At 38.9% G+C, this 16,499-nt stretch overlaps 2 protein-coding genes across 2 annotated transcripts in view; one reads left to right on the top strand and one right to left on the bottom strand.

Moving 5' to 3' along the window:
• The first annotated feature begins 206 nt into the window (after positions 1 to 206).
• LOC108677052 (U3 small nucleolar RNA-associated protein 15 homolog) lies at positions 207 to 6,889 on the top strand. Its single transcript, XM_018165207.2, has 11 exons — positions 207 to 391; positions 820 to 912; positions 1,368 to 1,552; positions 3,530 to 3,656; positions 4,110 to 4,290; positions 4,381 to 4,598; positions 5,087 to 5,221; positions 5,448 to 5,587; positions 5,962 to 6,095; positions 6,457 to 6,524; positions 6,750 to 6,889. The coding sequence occupies exons 1-11, from the start codon at positions 299 to 301 to the stop codon at positions 6,873 to 6,875; spliced, it is 1,500 nt and encodes a 499-aa protein (XP_018020696.1). The 5' UTR covers positions 207 to 298; the 3' UTR covers positions 6,876 to 6,889.
• Positions 6,890 to 7,108: 219 nt separating this feature from the next.
• LOC108677004 (nuclear mitotic apparatus protein 1-like) overlaps positions 7,109 to 16,499 on the bottom strand; it is a 15,001-nt gene continuing 5,610 nt past the window's right edge. Inside the window, exons 4-12 of the mRNA XM_018165156.2 lie at positions 15,798 to 15,933; positions 13,824 to 14,216; positions 11,321 to 11,457; positions 10,740 to 10,851; positions 10,252 to 10,470; positions 9,381 to 9,494; positions 9,164 to 9,340; positions 8,540 to 8,683; positions 7,109 to 8,026 (exon numbers count right to left, since the gene is read on the bottom strand). Coding sequence (XP_018020645.1) covers positions 7,847 to 8,026; positions 8,540 to 8,683; positions 9,164 to 9,340; positions 9,381 to 9,494; positions 10,252 to 10,470; positions 10,740 to 10,851; positions 11,321 to 11,457; positions 13,824 to 14,216; positions 15,798 to 15,933 — 1,612 coding nt within the window. The 3' untranslated portion in view covers positions 7,109 to 7,846. The remainder of the gene's footprint in view (positions 8,027 to 8,539; positions 8,684 to 9,163; positions 9,341 to 9,380; positions 9,495 to 10,251; positions 10,471 to 10,739; positions 10,852 to 11,320; positions 11,458 to 13,823; positions 14,217 to 15,797; positions 15,934 to 16,499) is intronic.

Genomic DNA, 16,499 nt, shown 5'->3' with positions numbered 1-16,499 from the left:
TAGGTTCATAATACCTGTTTAGGCTCTGCCTCTCATGTATACTGTTGTCAATTGTGAAATATTGGGATTGTGTAATTTTTAGTATCCATTAAAATTTTCATTCTCATCTTAAATCGCATTTCACCGTCGCAAGCTGCAGTCATGCGTATATTTCATGCCAGCAGCTGGCATAGAATGTACCTATCTATTAGTACAACAATTTCTTTCACACATTTTATTATAATTATACTAGTTTACATTTTTCAGTAATTAATCCATTTAATTTTTTATAGCAAATTCAGTTAGCTGCAACTTGTTTATGATGACAGCATTCAAGAAAACCATATTGAGCACTTATGAGCCTACAGTTGCTGCTCTTGGTGTGGATCAAAAGATCTGGTCCAATCTCAGTGTAAGCATCAGTCTTATTTTTTATCTAAGTATTAGAGAAAGTAATAGATTTCTCTAATACTTTTTTCTAGCTAGTATATTTCTGATAAACATTTCTGAAAGCCAGAGAAGTTCCCAATTAATGCTGACCTCTCTGCTCCTTGCTTTTCAAGCAGAATTTTCTATGCCCATTCCCTACTCAAATTAGTTTCTCTGACTGGTTGTATTAAGTTTTGATTAACATGTACATAGTATCTTGTATTTTGATTAGAATGAAATGGTTTATATTTTTATTTTATAATGATGTAATGAAATGTTGATGTTGAAAAGTATGTCTTGTGTCAAAATTGCCATTTATGTCTATCTCATGATTAAATTTATCCAGCCTAATCATACTTTATGAGTTTTATGTTGTTTACAAGCTTTTAATTAAACTTCTGTTTTTTTCAGAAACCTGTCATTGTACGTGAATTTACAGAAATCAACTATGTTCATGCCTGCCCATCGAGTTCATTTTTGGCTGCTGTATCAACTGGATATAAGGTCAGCCTGCCTTCTGTTCAATATATTAGATTTTAGCTTGTGGTCAACTAATATTTTTAACTATAAAATTTTACTTGCCAAAAAATGCTTGGCACAGGGTTTGAGTTTCAGGTCACCAGTAATAAAAATTATGTAATTGTTTATCTGCCAGCTATTACCGGTATATTCTTTCAAGTATTGTTGTTACATTCATTCATTAACATGAAATTTTATTTTCTACAAATTCTGTCTTAATTTTTGTGAACCTTCATTAGAAATAAAATCACAACTCATTGCATTTTGAATTTCAAAAATTATTGAAAGGCATTATACTATTCTTGTAATCAATTCCACATTATATTCAGTTGTTGACAGTTTCAAATTGAAACTTGGTTAACACATTCTTTACTGGTATTAAAATTCATCTGTCACATAGGCTGGAAAAACTTGTTCCCTCACAATTTTATTCATTACAGGTAATTATTTACAACTGTCGGACAGGCCGGTCCCTATCTACCATCTCCCGCTTCAACAGCACAGTTTACGGTGCAACTTACAGAAATGATGGAAAATTATTTGTTGTTGGATCTGAAGACTCGAGAATCCGACTCTTTGACTGCAAAAACAATGATCAACTTAGAGTTTTCTATGGTCATGAAGGGTAAGAATTTTTTACCACTTCTTATGGAATGTTGTACAGTTCTTAGATGGGTTATGTAAATGATGTGATGAGTGAGATTTTTGCATCACTCATTAGATTTATTAATCTACAGATGAAGTCGTAATAATGCGCTCTGCCGCATATCAGTTAATCACTGCACTGTTACTTCAGTTTATTAGTTTTTAAAGTAATGCTTAAAGGTGTCTGACAGACAATATTTTTACATTTTACCTAGCACTCGTATATGAGAATGCTTCTTGCTAGAGACATACAGTGACAAACTTTGTGCATCACTTCAATAAAATTTTATGCCTCGCAAAGGCAATTTTGGTGACTATCAACACTATGTAAGTTAAATTAGCTTGTTTTGTACTGTCTTGATTCATCAAGAATGAATGGAGAGTGAAAAAAATTCAGTTCTTTTATCAAATAACTTTATATTTACTTATTTTTAGTCAAGTCCCAGCTTGATATTGGTGCTATGAAGCATAATAATTTAAGTGCCAATATGGAAGAACAGACTCAATTCTTGAGCAGTCATTGAAATGCTGCTCATTGAAACGACAGCTGACAGCAACTTTAATATGAAGTTGCTGTATTCCATTTTATCCATAATAAGTAGTGAGCTAACCCCGGTAATTTGCTAAAATTTATGGCTTCTTGTACGTTATCATCAACAGCACAAGATCCGTGCAGCTGTCTTACTTAGTGTTTTTGCTAGAATCCATTCAATGACTGATCAATATTTGATTCTCTGGGTAGCAACACTAATGATCTTTGCCTTTATTTAGTTTGCATAATGGACATTGAATTTACTTAAGAAAACTACATGTTAACACTGGCTTGTCGGCGCAGTAGATGGCCCAGTGCACTTATTGCCTTGGAATATTTTGATTTTGTTCAGCGAACACAAAAAAATCCAAGTCGGATAAAGTCGCTATGATCTTAGCATTCTTTTGGTTTGCATCATGTGTATCAACTGCCACTACAACAGGATTATGTGTTATTGCTACATTTATATGATCCTTGTGTTCATTGCTGTTGACGAGAAAATTGCAATCATTGCGGCGCAAAAACCAAGCTTGCATAAGGGTATCTTGGTGGTAAAGATCTTCGTTCACTTTTTTGGTTTTGTGATGAGGCTATTGATGGAAATAATGGACTTCTTGCCAGTGCTTTGTATCCTCTATTGGGAGGTTTTTGTCAGCTTGCTACTAAACAGATTATGTACGTTACAGTCAGCCACAAGAGTTACATGCATGGCTGCTGCCCTAATTGTGGACTGAATGGCCATTTAAGTGCTGTGCAGAAGAAGTCTCTTGTGCGTTAAAACTAAATATGCAGGCCACTGACTTCAATGAAGCCCTTGCCTATAGTGAAGGACAGACCAGTCACAATATTATCAAACATAAAATCCTCTAATAAAAAGCGCCGCAAATGAGCAACTGATTCAGCTTAAAACTTTCAATTGTTGGCATTATATTCACTTGCCAACAGATGTTAGGACTGTAGAATGCTGTGTGTTGGAGGAGGGAGAGTTTAGAGGTTGGGAGAAACAGTTGCAATTTTCGGCTTGACCATGCCTATTCTACTATGTTCACTAAACACGCTCGTACGTTTTTAACTTATTTTCACTTAGAACGAGCAAAATGAAGTTACAAATGGAATAAAATAATTTTTTGATTTAAAGACACCGAATCTTGCCAACCTAGTGTTCTTCAAAGCTGCTGTAAAAGACCGCTTCCTTACATTCAATTGTCCTAAAGAATATCCGAGGCATTTTTATACAACTTCATAGCATATGAGATAGTGTGCATTACGAAATCGACATCACCTCATTCACCAGCAATGAAGCTTTTGGTTTATTTGAAGTTAATCTAAACACGGTTTCTGTACCTTGGATGCTCAAGTCTGTACATAAGCGTGAGTTATTTACATGTTGATTCCTATTTAAAAATATTTGTTTGTCTCGCACAGGCCCGTCCGGAGAGTCAAGTTCATGCCCGACTTCCCCCCAAGACTGGTTTCTTTCTCAGATGACAAGAGCGTGGCTGTTTGGGACATAGCTGAAGAAGCCAAAATTTTAGATTTGAAAGGACATTCGGTAATTGATTTATTTTTATAAATTTGCTTTTCCTGTTCAAATTTCTTTTTTATTTTTCGCTTGAAAAATGAATTTATGCTTCCAAAATGTGGTGCAACGCTAAAAAATCATTTATGAACCACTCCTGTCTCGTACGTTTTTGCATTTTTTCTCTTTTAACCAGTAACTGCATCTAATCTTTAAAAAAAAACCTGGTCGAGAACAATTTTGAAACTTGTAAAAATATCCAAGGCACCAGTGTGGTGATTTTTCTTGAAGTGCTTGATCCAGTAGGTACTTCACATATACTACCATACGTGTACTGTCACTATTTCTGCGCTTCAATTCTGTATGAACATATCTGCAGATTGAACATTTCCAGCTTGCTTCTCAGTATATTTAGTTAACTTTGCTTTTTTAATTATTTAATACAGTAACTCGCATTTTTCATCTAACCCTGCATCCCCACTACAGGATTTTGTTCGTGCTGGGTGCGTGAGCAGAGCTCCTGCGCTAGTCATGAGTGGCTCAGATGACAGAAGCGTTCGTGTGTGGGATACCAGGACCGGCAATTGTGTCTTCAACTTCGACCATGGCACCTCGCATGTCAACGACGTCATTAGCTATGGCGGTGGCAACGTTCTCGCCGCAGCTGGTCAGTTCCTGAAATAGAGACCTCGATCACACCAATCTTGTTATTTTGACATTCTGTTCAATATGAAAAGAAATTCTCATGGTTGTGCAGGAGGGAATGAAGTTCGCATCTGGGACTTGGCTGCAGGCAAGCTGCTTGCCAAGCTGTGCCGGCATCACAAAGACGTGACAAGTCTGGCGCTCGCAACTGCTGGGTCACGGCTCGTGTCAGGCAGTCTGGACCGGCATCTCAAAATTTACGACACCTCCACGTACGAAGTTGTGCACACCATCGAGTGTCCCGCGTCCGTGCTCTCTTTTGCAGTCATGGTCAGACCTTTTTTTTGGAAGAGTTGCTAACATCTGCTTTCGTTGCGAGCTATGACACTAGAATAGTTTGAAATACACGTATCTTTAAGTCAGGAAAGTCCTCACACTACGCTAAAATACTACACTAAAGCATGAATGAAAATACTACACAATAGGTGGGGATATCTAAATTACTAAATTACTGCAACTAAACCATTCGTGCTTCAAAACTCCGTGACTCCGAAACCACATTCATTCTGTTGAACAACTGCGAGAATGATTTGTCATATCCCTTGCTAGTCTATTCATAAACTTGATCAGAAAAAAATCCAATCCTTTTGAGCGAACCTGAAGTGTAACGCGAAATTAATTGAAAATATTGATCACCTTGTAGATGTTTTTCTGTGAGCTATGTAGGTTTCAAAATTAAACTCGTTATTTGTACCAATACTTCACTGAATCATTAGCTCGTTTCAGGGTTCTGGTTATAACCTCTCATTCTCTCACAGCCCGAAGATGAAGGTCTCGTCATCGGAATGATATCTGAAGGAAAAGGAGTTATTTCTCTGCAGAAGAAACCTTACAAAAAACCTGCCGCTGCCGTTGAATCGACCAAACCTGAAAACAACTCAGCAAGTGTGAAAGTGAGCTGTGAGATTATCTTTAAATTTTTTTGTTGTCATCTAGGTTTGTTATTCCTTAACATTTAATCACTTTTCTTAATTTTGGTCTGAAATTTTTGTTATTAATTATACAAGATGGCCGACTTTTCGCAGGTGTTCATGTGTTGTTAATAAAAACATAACCCTGAGCTTCATTTAAAAGGAATTATCTCTCCACTCTTATGAGCTGATGAAACTTTTTTTCCAGGTAATCAAAGACTACCAACCAATTTCCCTATCGCAACCTGACCGAATGCTGCTGCGCTCGCAGCACAGCCAAGTCCTGGATGTCGTGCTGAGGAACGTCAGCATCTCGGCGACTGTCGCTTACCTCGCTGAGCTCGTGCGGTGAGCTGCTTTTTTTTAAACATCTGAATTTAATGCGGCATTAATGTCTCTAATAAATTTTCCTTTTCATTTAATTTTCATTTGTCAATTTGGCTTTGTTTTTGAAATGAAGCAGGAGCAGCTGCTTTATCTATTTTCGTAATATTTTATAAGTTCTATATTATCATACACTTCTTTTATCTCTTTGTATCCGATTGTGAATACAAAGTTGAATAAGGCCATCTCGAAGTCCCCTGATTTTCTTACTTGTAAGAAACCTGCTCTTGCTACGTCGATTTGGCAAATTTTTTCGCAGACAATCCAAATATTTTAGATTTTTGCATGTTCAATCACTGGATTGAAGTTTTCCTGATGCGCTGCTGTGTACTCCTCAGACTTGGTGGTATCTACAGCGCATTAGCTGGTCGCAGTGAGCCTGAGTTGCGACCTCTCATCCGCTTCCTGACGAAGCATTACAGTAACCCAAGCTACAAGGCCGTACTGCACGACGTCGTCAACTTATTGCTCGGTAGGTAACAGTCTGAATAATCCTTCTTACTCAAGATGAGTTATAGTCACTGTTTTTTTGAGAGCGGCGTACGTATTTTTTTTAAATATACACCAATAATATTCTTGCTGTTCCCCACAAAAGAATTTTTTAACAATTATTGCTAGGTTAATGTGTGGCAACTTGATTTCAGGAAGATAGCGTTTAACTGTGAAGAACATAGAAGATTGGTGCTGGTGCAACCATGTAAAACACATATCCAAGGGATTAATCTATAATTGAGGTATTCAAATATCCGCGATTGTTGTTCTATAAATAATGGGTTTTTCTCGCATAAATGTCTTTATTTCAATTCTTGTGAATTTTGTACTTCTATCTACAGATTTCTACGCAAAAAAAGTTACAGCGGGATCCCCTCTCCAGGAACATATTACGCAGCTCCATGAGATGGTCAGTAAAGGAGAATCAGTGATTTTCATGCGCTAGAGTGACGATTTTTTTTTCTTAGAATTATTTTCTTTAGTCATAATGCATGTTTGCGATATTAACTTAATCTTGTTTCGATTGTTCACGCTGGTTGCCTTACGATGTGGATTTATTGGAACAATTTGAACACACGTTATATGTTGAAGTGCTTCTTAGAATTAATGTATGACTTGTTTGTTTTCTTCTCAGGTGGCTCACGACACAGCCCTCATGAGCGAGTTATTAAGTCTCGAGAGTAGCTTGACTCTGGTGAGTCTGGCAGCGGGTGACACCTATTCATGTTCTCCTGCCGTGCCTCTACTGCAGTATCAATAAATTGCTGATTCTGAGCTGGCCTTATTTCACTCCGACGAACTAACTTGCATGATAAATGAAAAGATACAAACGAAATTTACTGAATTTGTGCAATCCACGTTAGATGCCGGACCGGACTGGTTTAGCAGGCATGCTCCATTTCATTTAATCGTAGTTGATGAAATGCAAGTGAATAAACTCGTATTTTGTGATTAGTAAACTCACGTTTTCGGAATCTTCGTGACAGTCCAAAAGATTAACAAATATATTTTTAATACGTTTATTGAAACCCCCAGTTCATTTCGCCGTACATTTTTCTGGTCATTCTTGTATACTTCATTGTATGCCCTTCTTAGAAAACTACGAATCCAATGCAATCATGCGTTATGTAACGCAATTAAATGAAAACGTTTGTGCATTAATGAAAACGTTGCACAACTGCACAAATCTAAAAACATATAAAAGAGTAACATATCTTTATATAAATACGTCGATCCTCTGTAACATATCTTCATATAAATACGTCGACCCTCTGTAACATATCTTCATATAAATACGTCGATCCTCTGTAACATATTTTCATATAAATACGTCGATCCTCGACAAAAGAAAAGTCGACCTCTTCCGTCATTACGGAATGACAAAATCTATATTTCTATACAATTAACTAAAATCTTGAATACTCAAGAGATAATTTAATCTCTTTTCAATATTATTTTTACGTCCTAAAAACGAGGTACGCGTTTCAGAACAACGTATTTCCTTCTCTTAAACTAAACGTGTAAATAAGAGCTACGGCAAATATAGCGAGCGTGTTCACCTGTTTGGAGAGACTAAGACCTTCCGAGATATAAGTCATATTACCCTAAATAATATCTTTTTGATAAATAAACAGCATTGAAAATAAAAAATAAATATCTATAACATTAACACGGAAACAGAGATAGAGAAAGTTCGATGTTGAGTGGAGACGTTTAGACTTGTCCACAGTTTTATTGAGCGGCATCTTCGAACGAGCTGTCGTTGACTTCAGCGATATTTTCACGGCTGGAAGACATCATGGAGAGTCGACGTATAGGAGTGCAGATTAAGGGCGGTGCCGGCACTCGGACATCGCTTTGTGACGGCATCTTCTGAGGGCCGCTGTAAGTTCTTGGAGTCTCCACGCGGGCCTGTCGGGAAACGTGAAGTGTTTTCAACCTCATAGATTTGCATTATACGTTCTATTGATGTTTGGCTATATCGGTCATGATTACACGAAAAACTTGAGTCAACTATTCGTGAAAGAGAAAAGTGATTTGTTAGTTTTAACAATAGAAGGGGTTAAGTGCGTGAATTGACCAACGACATAATAACATATACGTCATTATAGAAAAAGTAACGTTTTATAATTGAGTAATTAAATGATGTACTTCGATGCGTGTACGGAATAGTGCAGAATGACCGAGGCATTCATCGGTAACCCTGAATAGAGCACGAACCTCAGCTACACAGTAAACTATTGGGAAATATTTACCCAAAGAATGGAAATTTACGACCTGTAACTTACCTCTCAGAGAACTTTCGCACACTGAGTTCAATTATCATTACTTAACTGAAAGGACAAGTTTGGGCTAGAGTTTATTTTCTACTTAATAATTCATAATTCACTTCAAAGAAACCTCAACACAAAAACTCGTTCTCACTTTCTTGTTGGCACGAGAATAACGATCATTCCTGGGCAGGGGAGCCACATTAGCGCTGGGACGCGGGTTGATGAGGATCCTGCCACTTGCTTGCACTTGGCTCAAAGGTTTTTCTTTCACATATCGTTCTACGTCGCTCGCAATCTGTGGTGACAGACAGCAGTTCAGAGCAAATAAGCAGGAAACTTTAATATCTGTAAACATCTTAACCGCAAAAGAAGTTTTGCATGCATGAAAATCAAAATATGGTTTACTGTTTTTACAGCTCATTACCTCACCCTGATAGACCTCACGTCCAACACAGCCACTCGTACAGGATAACACGGCCCTAGTCTGCTGGCGTCTGTGCAGCATGAATTTTGTTCTTTGGAACCCTATTTCTTCAACTTTCTAATCTTCTCCCTTATTCTGATATTTTTTAAATGCAATGAACAGAAATTTTTTCATTATAACTTCCGTAGCGACATAGTAAAGAAATTCATTTAAATAGCTTAAAATTTCGCCCTCAATAATGTGCCGCAAACGGGGACGGAGAGATATTACCCAAACTTAGAGTGCGTGGACGTGACATTATTGAGATCTCAACGTAACCCCAAACACCTCAAGCCGTAACACTCAACCAACCTCGTAAGTATCCGAGCTGTCCGACCCGATGTGGTACACAGACGCCGGCGAGTTGAAGACCACGCGCTTGCTCCTCCCATAACTTGCGCTGGAATTGTGGTCCTTCAGGATTCCCCTCTTTAGGTACGAAAACGTAGGGAGATGCGTCGACTTCTTTGCTCCGTTCTCCACGCGCTTCTGAAATGATCGCATTGGATTGTGACAACCTAGCATNTACCTGTCTCTTATACACATCTAGATGTGTATAAGAGACAGCCTCTGAAGCAGCCAGCTGCTTCCTGAGCGCCTGTGCTTCTTGGGCCGCTGCAGCGGCTCGTTCCTCCACCGTTTCCTGTTGTAATAGAGACAATATTAATTCAAATTAGAATTCATGTGGAAAATTTGCTCGTCTCTCTCCACTAGAAATATTTCGACATTACTCTGATTCGACTTAGATCGACTGCATGAGTTTGCTAAACTGTTTTTGCTCGGTTTGCAAGTGAAGATGAGCATTCATTATCACATTGAGTGCGACACGACCCACCAGCGCTGTCAGATGGCCTAAAACGGCCAAGTCCGCGGACAAAAAGGCCTATAATTAAAAAATTACTATTAGATTTGTAGGTTCCGGTGCAAAAATACAATTTCCTTTCTTCCGTACTTTTTCAACTTTAAAGAGGCATTTCTGCCATCAGAAATTTTTGTCGACAGACGCAATTGAAAAAAATTAAATCGCGGAAAACTAAATTTCACAAAATAACTGTCTTTATATTAGCTTTCAATCGTATGCCGCGAAGAAAATGTAGAAGGCTGGGCAGCATCTAAATTCGATTACACTGACAAATTTTACATATAATTACATTTTGATTTTAAGTAAATAACTTGGATCATTAACTACATTTCTACGAGGAAGGTTTTCATGGGTTCAGATATTTTCCCTGATTCATACAACCCACGTCCCACGTAGCACAGTCTTACGGCTCGTGTTGACGTCCTAACGCACCCCGAACGTCCGCTACAAAACCACTCTGAATATTATTCTGTAAGAAACTATTGGTGAAATTAACTTCTGAAAGAAACTATTGGTGAAACTTATAAAACTAACGCACCTTCTCGCTCGTAAGCTGGCTTATAGTTTCTTGAGTCTCGACCTTGAAACGTTCATGGTCTTCGATGAGCTCCTGATTACGGATCTCGGCAATGGTGTTGTCAGCCGCACGACATTCTTCTCGTAGCTGGTCTAAGCTCTTCTCTAGCTTCTCCACGTTGTGGCGAAGACGTTCGTTTTTCTTAGACTCTGACGTCAGAGATCTATTTTTTGCCTTAATCTGCATCGAAAAATAAACTTAATCTGGGAACATTATAACATTTTCGATAAAAAAAACATTTGCATGCATCTGATGAGAGAGCGACTATGTTTTTAGCGCATTTTTGCAAAAAATGCACTATTGTGCTCGCCATGTCCGTTTGTCTGTCTGTCCGTCCGTCCGTGATCTCAAGTTTTCGTCGACTAGAAAATGCGCTCTCTGTCACTCACTGCAGTGAGTACCGAGTTATATTTTATCAATACAGGTGGAAAATAAATCGGTGACGTCACCTCTTTTTCGCAGGCTCGGATGGCAGCATTTTTTTGGTCGATTTCCTTCATGAGATCTTCAATGCGTTTCACCAGCGTCTTGGAGGCCTCGGCGGTGCTGTTCAGCTCAGCTCTGAGAATGTAAAACATTTTATCTAATTTCATAGGGTGTTTTCAACATTTTTTTAAAAATATAGCGAGTAGTTTGAATTTATGAGTGCGATCAAACCACTAATGGTACAATAAAAATACTGTAAATATTTAAACGTAATTTCCCGTCTTCTTAAATCTCGACTAGTCGAAACTTATTTCTCAAGACGAAACGACACAAATGCGGTGTTTCATCTGCATTGACTGATAAGCGTCAAAATGAACGGTAACAACTTATTATGAATATTCCAATGCTTTCAGAATTTCTCGCAAGTAAGTTCTCTATTACAAACCGATTCTGCGTGTGAACGATCGTTATGATGCACCTCATCTCTCTATCTCTCTCCACTGATAAAAGTTATATTAGTTTTTCAATAATAAGTATACGTACACAGAAAAAGACGCGTATCAGCTAGAGCTGAAGCAAACGAGGTGAGGACAATAAAACGTACGTGACTTTATTAATCGTTGTCTCGCATTCATCTCGCTCGTCCTGCAGTTGACGAATGTCGGCAGCCGTCTCGGCGAGTTGCGTGTTGCGTACCCGCACCTCAGCTATCAGTCGCTCGCACTCCTGGCTCAGCTCTTGCTGTTACAACTCGTGGCTCTCTCGCGTTGTCTCACGGCTGAGTCGCAGCCGTAGTGTTGATGTTGATTTTCTTGACGTGCTCACCGGACTCGTAGCTGCATCGACAGTCTAGGTTTCTCGCGAGTCGCGACCGTCAATGTTCGAAAACAACAAACCGCCGGCCTCACGGCCGCGGCCGTTGCAAAGTCCGCTGCAGACTGTGCTCGTGACCGTGACTTTCGTAGAACCAAACCTTGGCGCCAACTTTGCGGTCCTATACCGTTAAGCCTATACCCTCGAAGTGACGCCGCGACGGTTGTGAGTTCCACAAGGTCAGCACCTTAGATACCCTCGCTCTCCCGGTCTCGAGAACAATAGCACCTTATATAATCTTTACACAGCTTCACCCCAAATTCCTGTAGCCTTCTCAACACTTTACTCTAAGTCTCTAACTTTCATAACTCAATTTACGAATTAATTCACACACAGACTGCGTTCCATAAAATATAATATAATTTCAAGTCAAAATTACCGACGCTCTAATCACCCTAGGGAAGCAGTAAATAGCAATTTACGTAATTGCACGTACGTGCCACAGTGTTGAAAGATATTTATCAAACAGGCAGCTCGTAATTTATATTTTTCACTCAAATGTTGTGCACAACGAAATAAAGAAAACTTTAAGTTAACCAGGTAAACGAATTATTGAAATTGGCGATGAAATATATGAAAACCAGCACACGCAGTTTTTTTTTCGTCAATGTTTATTGTGGGAGGTGGGTTTACTATTATTATTGTTTAAACACGAGTGGTTAATGACCAGAGAAATCATCGATTTAAATTTTCAGGATCGAACAATATTCTTCAGCTGACGTTGGTTGATAAAATTCAGGTTCAAGGAAGTAAATTAATTTATTAACGACGTTTCGAATGTGACATCATTCATTTTCAAGTTATAGGAAGCATTGAATACTGAAATTTAGGCGGAAATAAGTACATGATACACGTAAATATCTGTCTCTTATACACATCTAGATGTGTATAAGAGACAGGTTTCGGAATTATTTTCACGGTTCCAAATTTTCGTGTTGTATCATATTTACGTGTATCATGTACTTATTTCCGCCTAAATTTCAGTATTCAATGCTTCCTATAACTTGAAAATGAATGATGTCACATTCGAAACGTCGTTAATAAATTAATTTACTTCCTTGAACCTGAATTTTTATCAACCAACGTCAGCTGAAGAATATTGTTCGATCCTGAAAATTTAAATCGATGATTTCTCTGGTCATTAACCACTCGTGTTTAAACAAGCTTATTCTGCTATCTTATACTAATTTATTATTATTGTCTGCATGTACTCACTTCTCGCTCGAAGCTACAGCTCTAATTAATGATAGCGCGTCGTCTACTTCTCAAGCGTAGTGCTCCAAGAATTCAGGTTGGGAAAAATTTCCAAATCAAAATGAACAAAAAAAATCAAGTATTGTTAGCTACTTCCGATAATTCAACTTCAAAATACAAGAAGCATACAGTAGATAGAAATGTTCAAAATAATTATCGTTTGAACCTGAGTATTGAAAGTTGCATTTCAATCGAGTGGCATATTTTTCAGCAAGTTGATACTTAATGAATCGATAAACTTTCTAACAGCTTTCTTACTTAATGAACCGATTACTTTTTACTTGATGAACCGACATTCATGAGTAAGACAGTGAAAACGGGTCACAAAAGCTGGTCGCCTATTTTTTATCGGAAGTGATGCCCGTTGTAGCCAGGCACTATGCACTTTTCCTCGTACCGAGGAAAATCAGTACTCATAACGATTGAAATAACACAGGTAATGAGTGACAAGAAATTGCCTGGTCTTGTAGGGTTGCATCAGCGACAGCGTCTCCTTGCGCTGATGCTCCGCTGCTTCTGTTGCCGTCGCCAGCGCCTTTTGCGACTTCTGCAAAATATGCGAGGTACTCATACAAGACACGAGAGTCGGAAGAGAGAGTAACTTACTCCCCGCTGCTGCCCTCGGCTTCAGTTGGCTGCCTCTCAGTCACAACTTACTCCCGCAACTGTCCTTGGATTCTTTCACCTGAGCAGCGTTCTCATGCTGATCCGCGGCTTCAGTATATACTTCAGAAATTACATCACACTACATGCAGCTGCCCCTTGTCTTCAGAATATGGTCCTGACATTTCAACACAATACCTGCAGGTGCATCTCGTCTCAAGTGTTTTGTCTTGGATAGTTTGTCACATGTGAAACATCGAGCAAGGAAACTCTAGTAAGTCGTAAGGAAATCTTCCCACTTGTTTGATAAAATCTGTAGAAGAATAAGTAATTATACATCCACCAGTTTTTAAATGATTCATGATGAAACACACTACCTGGAGCTGCTCTTCGACCTCCTTGAGTTGGACCTGCTGTTGCGCCATAGCAGCTTTCGCGATCGCATTCTCCTGCTTGGCCTCGATGCTTGCCGCCCCACACTCGGCAGCCATCTGTTCAGTCTCCAGTTTCTTCTGCTTACACTGAAGTAACTCGGCAGCCTTCTGTTCACTCTCCAGGTTCTTTTGCTCACACTGAACTAACTCGGCAGCCTTCTCTTCACTCTCCAGGTTCTTCTGCTCACACTGAACTAACTCGGCAGCCTTCTGTTCACTCTCCAGGTTCTTCTTCTCACACTGAACTGACTCGGCAGCCTTCTGTTCACTCTCCAGGTTCTTCTGCTCACACTGAACTAACTCGGCAGCTTTCTGTTTAGTCTCCTGCAGGTTCTTCTGCTAACAGGGAACTAACTTGGCAGCCTTCTGTTCCCTCTTAGGTTCTTCTGCTCACAGGGAACTAACCCGGCAGCCTTCTGTTCAGTCTCCAGGTTCTTCTACTAACAGGGAACTAACTCGGCAGCCTTCTGTTCAGTCTCCAGGTTCTTCTGCGCACTGGGAAATGGAAGAGTCAGCTATATTTCTCGGCACAACTCTGTACACAACGAATTAATCCTCTGCTCAATACTGAATTTATGAAGGAACTTTAAAATTAGTAACTTCATGATGCAGAGTTATTATGATTAGGAATTTTGACCTATTTTGTACTTTTCGCAATTTTCTATCATACAAAATTTGACTGATAACATCTGAGAATCCGTGCCCTCAGTGCATTCATTTTTGTGAATTTTCACCATGGATACTAATAATGTGTGGAGAGTGTTAGCAAGTGCAAATACATGAGAATACTCAGGAATCGAGACAAATGATAATAGTAGCATTGTACTCGAGTAATGAGATGGAGGATAGTACAAGCATTATATATAATCGCCACATCAACATTACATCCAACAGAAGCAATCCTTACCGCTCTAAATGCACTACGGCTGTAGGATTATCATCGCTTATAATACTGTAATTATCATTTGAATTGTTCTATCTCCATTTGTCAGTCCCTGATTATCGACTCAAATATCAACGGATGGAACGTGCCACGAAGAATTTATTTCCATGCACAGAATAAAATCAACAAATTGGAGTACATAATTTATTTTGTTTTACATAGAAAATATTTTAATAGTTATATTCTGTTTCAGAGTTTTCTGTACGAGAGGTGAATATTAGGAATGAATCAAATTATCTCGGTCAGGTCGTGTGTGATCCCAGCTTCCAGTTGCTGCAGACGCTGAAGCTGCAGCTGCAGGTCACGCAGCTGCTGATTACTCTGCTGCAGCTGAGTCTCTGTGTTGGAGAGCTGCTGCTTGCACTCGTGCAGCTCCGTGCAAGTCACCATCACTTACTGTTCAGCTTCCTTAATTCGTTCATCCGCACCATTCATTGTGCGCTCGCCTTGATAAAAATACTCAATATTTATAAATGAAAAAACATTACCAATTTAAAACGACGTTTCTCTGTTTTCTAAGTCCCATAGATTTAACAGTACCCTTCCCATTATCTAATCCCGAGATCCCGTTAATGTTATCAAATATTTTTCCTTGTCATCCAAATTGAAGTGATGAGAGATAGAAGACACTTTCAAACCCTCATTAACTAAAAACTTCCATTTGAACACCGTTCTGAAATTGGAAGTAATTATAATTTTTTTATTTGCCTACAAATTTGGTTAGAGAATATCTCAAGTCTATCCGATTTTCGATGATATATTTGCACCCTCGTTTTCAGATGCGATATATTTATATAATTATAATATAATTCAAAAGAAACTTTAGGTTTAGCTAATATACCGACACGATAGGTACCGGTATTGCGGACACGCACCCTATAGGAGACCAACAACTAATTAACTACTTCGAATGAAAAGCGATAATAAACAGGTTTGAAAATAAACTACTTACATTTGAGAATAAACTCCTGCACTTCCTGTCGCTGTTCAGCCTCCCGCTTGCGAACAGACTCCTGTATCTTATACAGAGCAGCTTCTGTTTCTTGCTGCCGCTCTTCTAGCGCTTGTCTGTTGGCGCTGATCGAACTGCTCTGTGACGCTCTGCTGCTGCTGCAACTCAGCCATCATTATATGACCCGAGTTATGCACACTCTGCTCAAAACCAAATAAGCATTAGAGAATCAAAATTCAATGTTGAATCGTTCAACGATTCAACAAAAAATATCAACACAACATCACTGGCAATAATAAGAAATTTTGGCAATTAAAGACTAGTTTATACTTTATTAGTGACATTTTGATAGTGTGGCATCCGCGCTGAAATTAAGCCATTGCGAACGCCGCGGATTCATAACATCTTACAATTTACACCGCAAGCTGTGGGTCTCGAGCCCGCATATCACTATTTCAACCTTGCTGTGTAATCTCACCCTTATACCTTACCGATTCTGACATAATTTTTTACATTACTTACTCTAAAAGGCAAAGATAGCCTTCACATAGGGGTCATTTACAGATCACCTAACGGCTCCTCTGATAACAATAAAGTACTAAACAGCCTTTTACCGTGCATGTCATTCAGCAGGTCGCATACGTTGATCGTTGGTGACTTTAACCATCCAGAAATAGACTGGGCAGATGAATCTTCTCCAAGAGATGGGAATCACCCAGCATCC

Source organism: Hyalella azteca, unplaced genomic scaffold, assembly GCF_000764305.2.
Source record: "Hyalella azteca isolate HAZT.00-mixed unplaced genomic scaffold, Hazt_2.0.2 contig2887, whole genome shotgun sequence".
Classification (NCBI taxonomy): domain Eukaryota; kingdom Metazoa; phylum Arthropoda; class Malacostraca; order Amphipoda; family Hyalellidae; genus Hyalella; species Hyalella azteca.
Note: the sequence above shows the minus strand (reverse complement) of the source record. Positions and strands in the feature narration are given on the sequence as shown.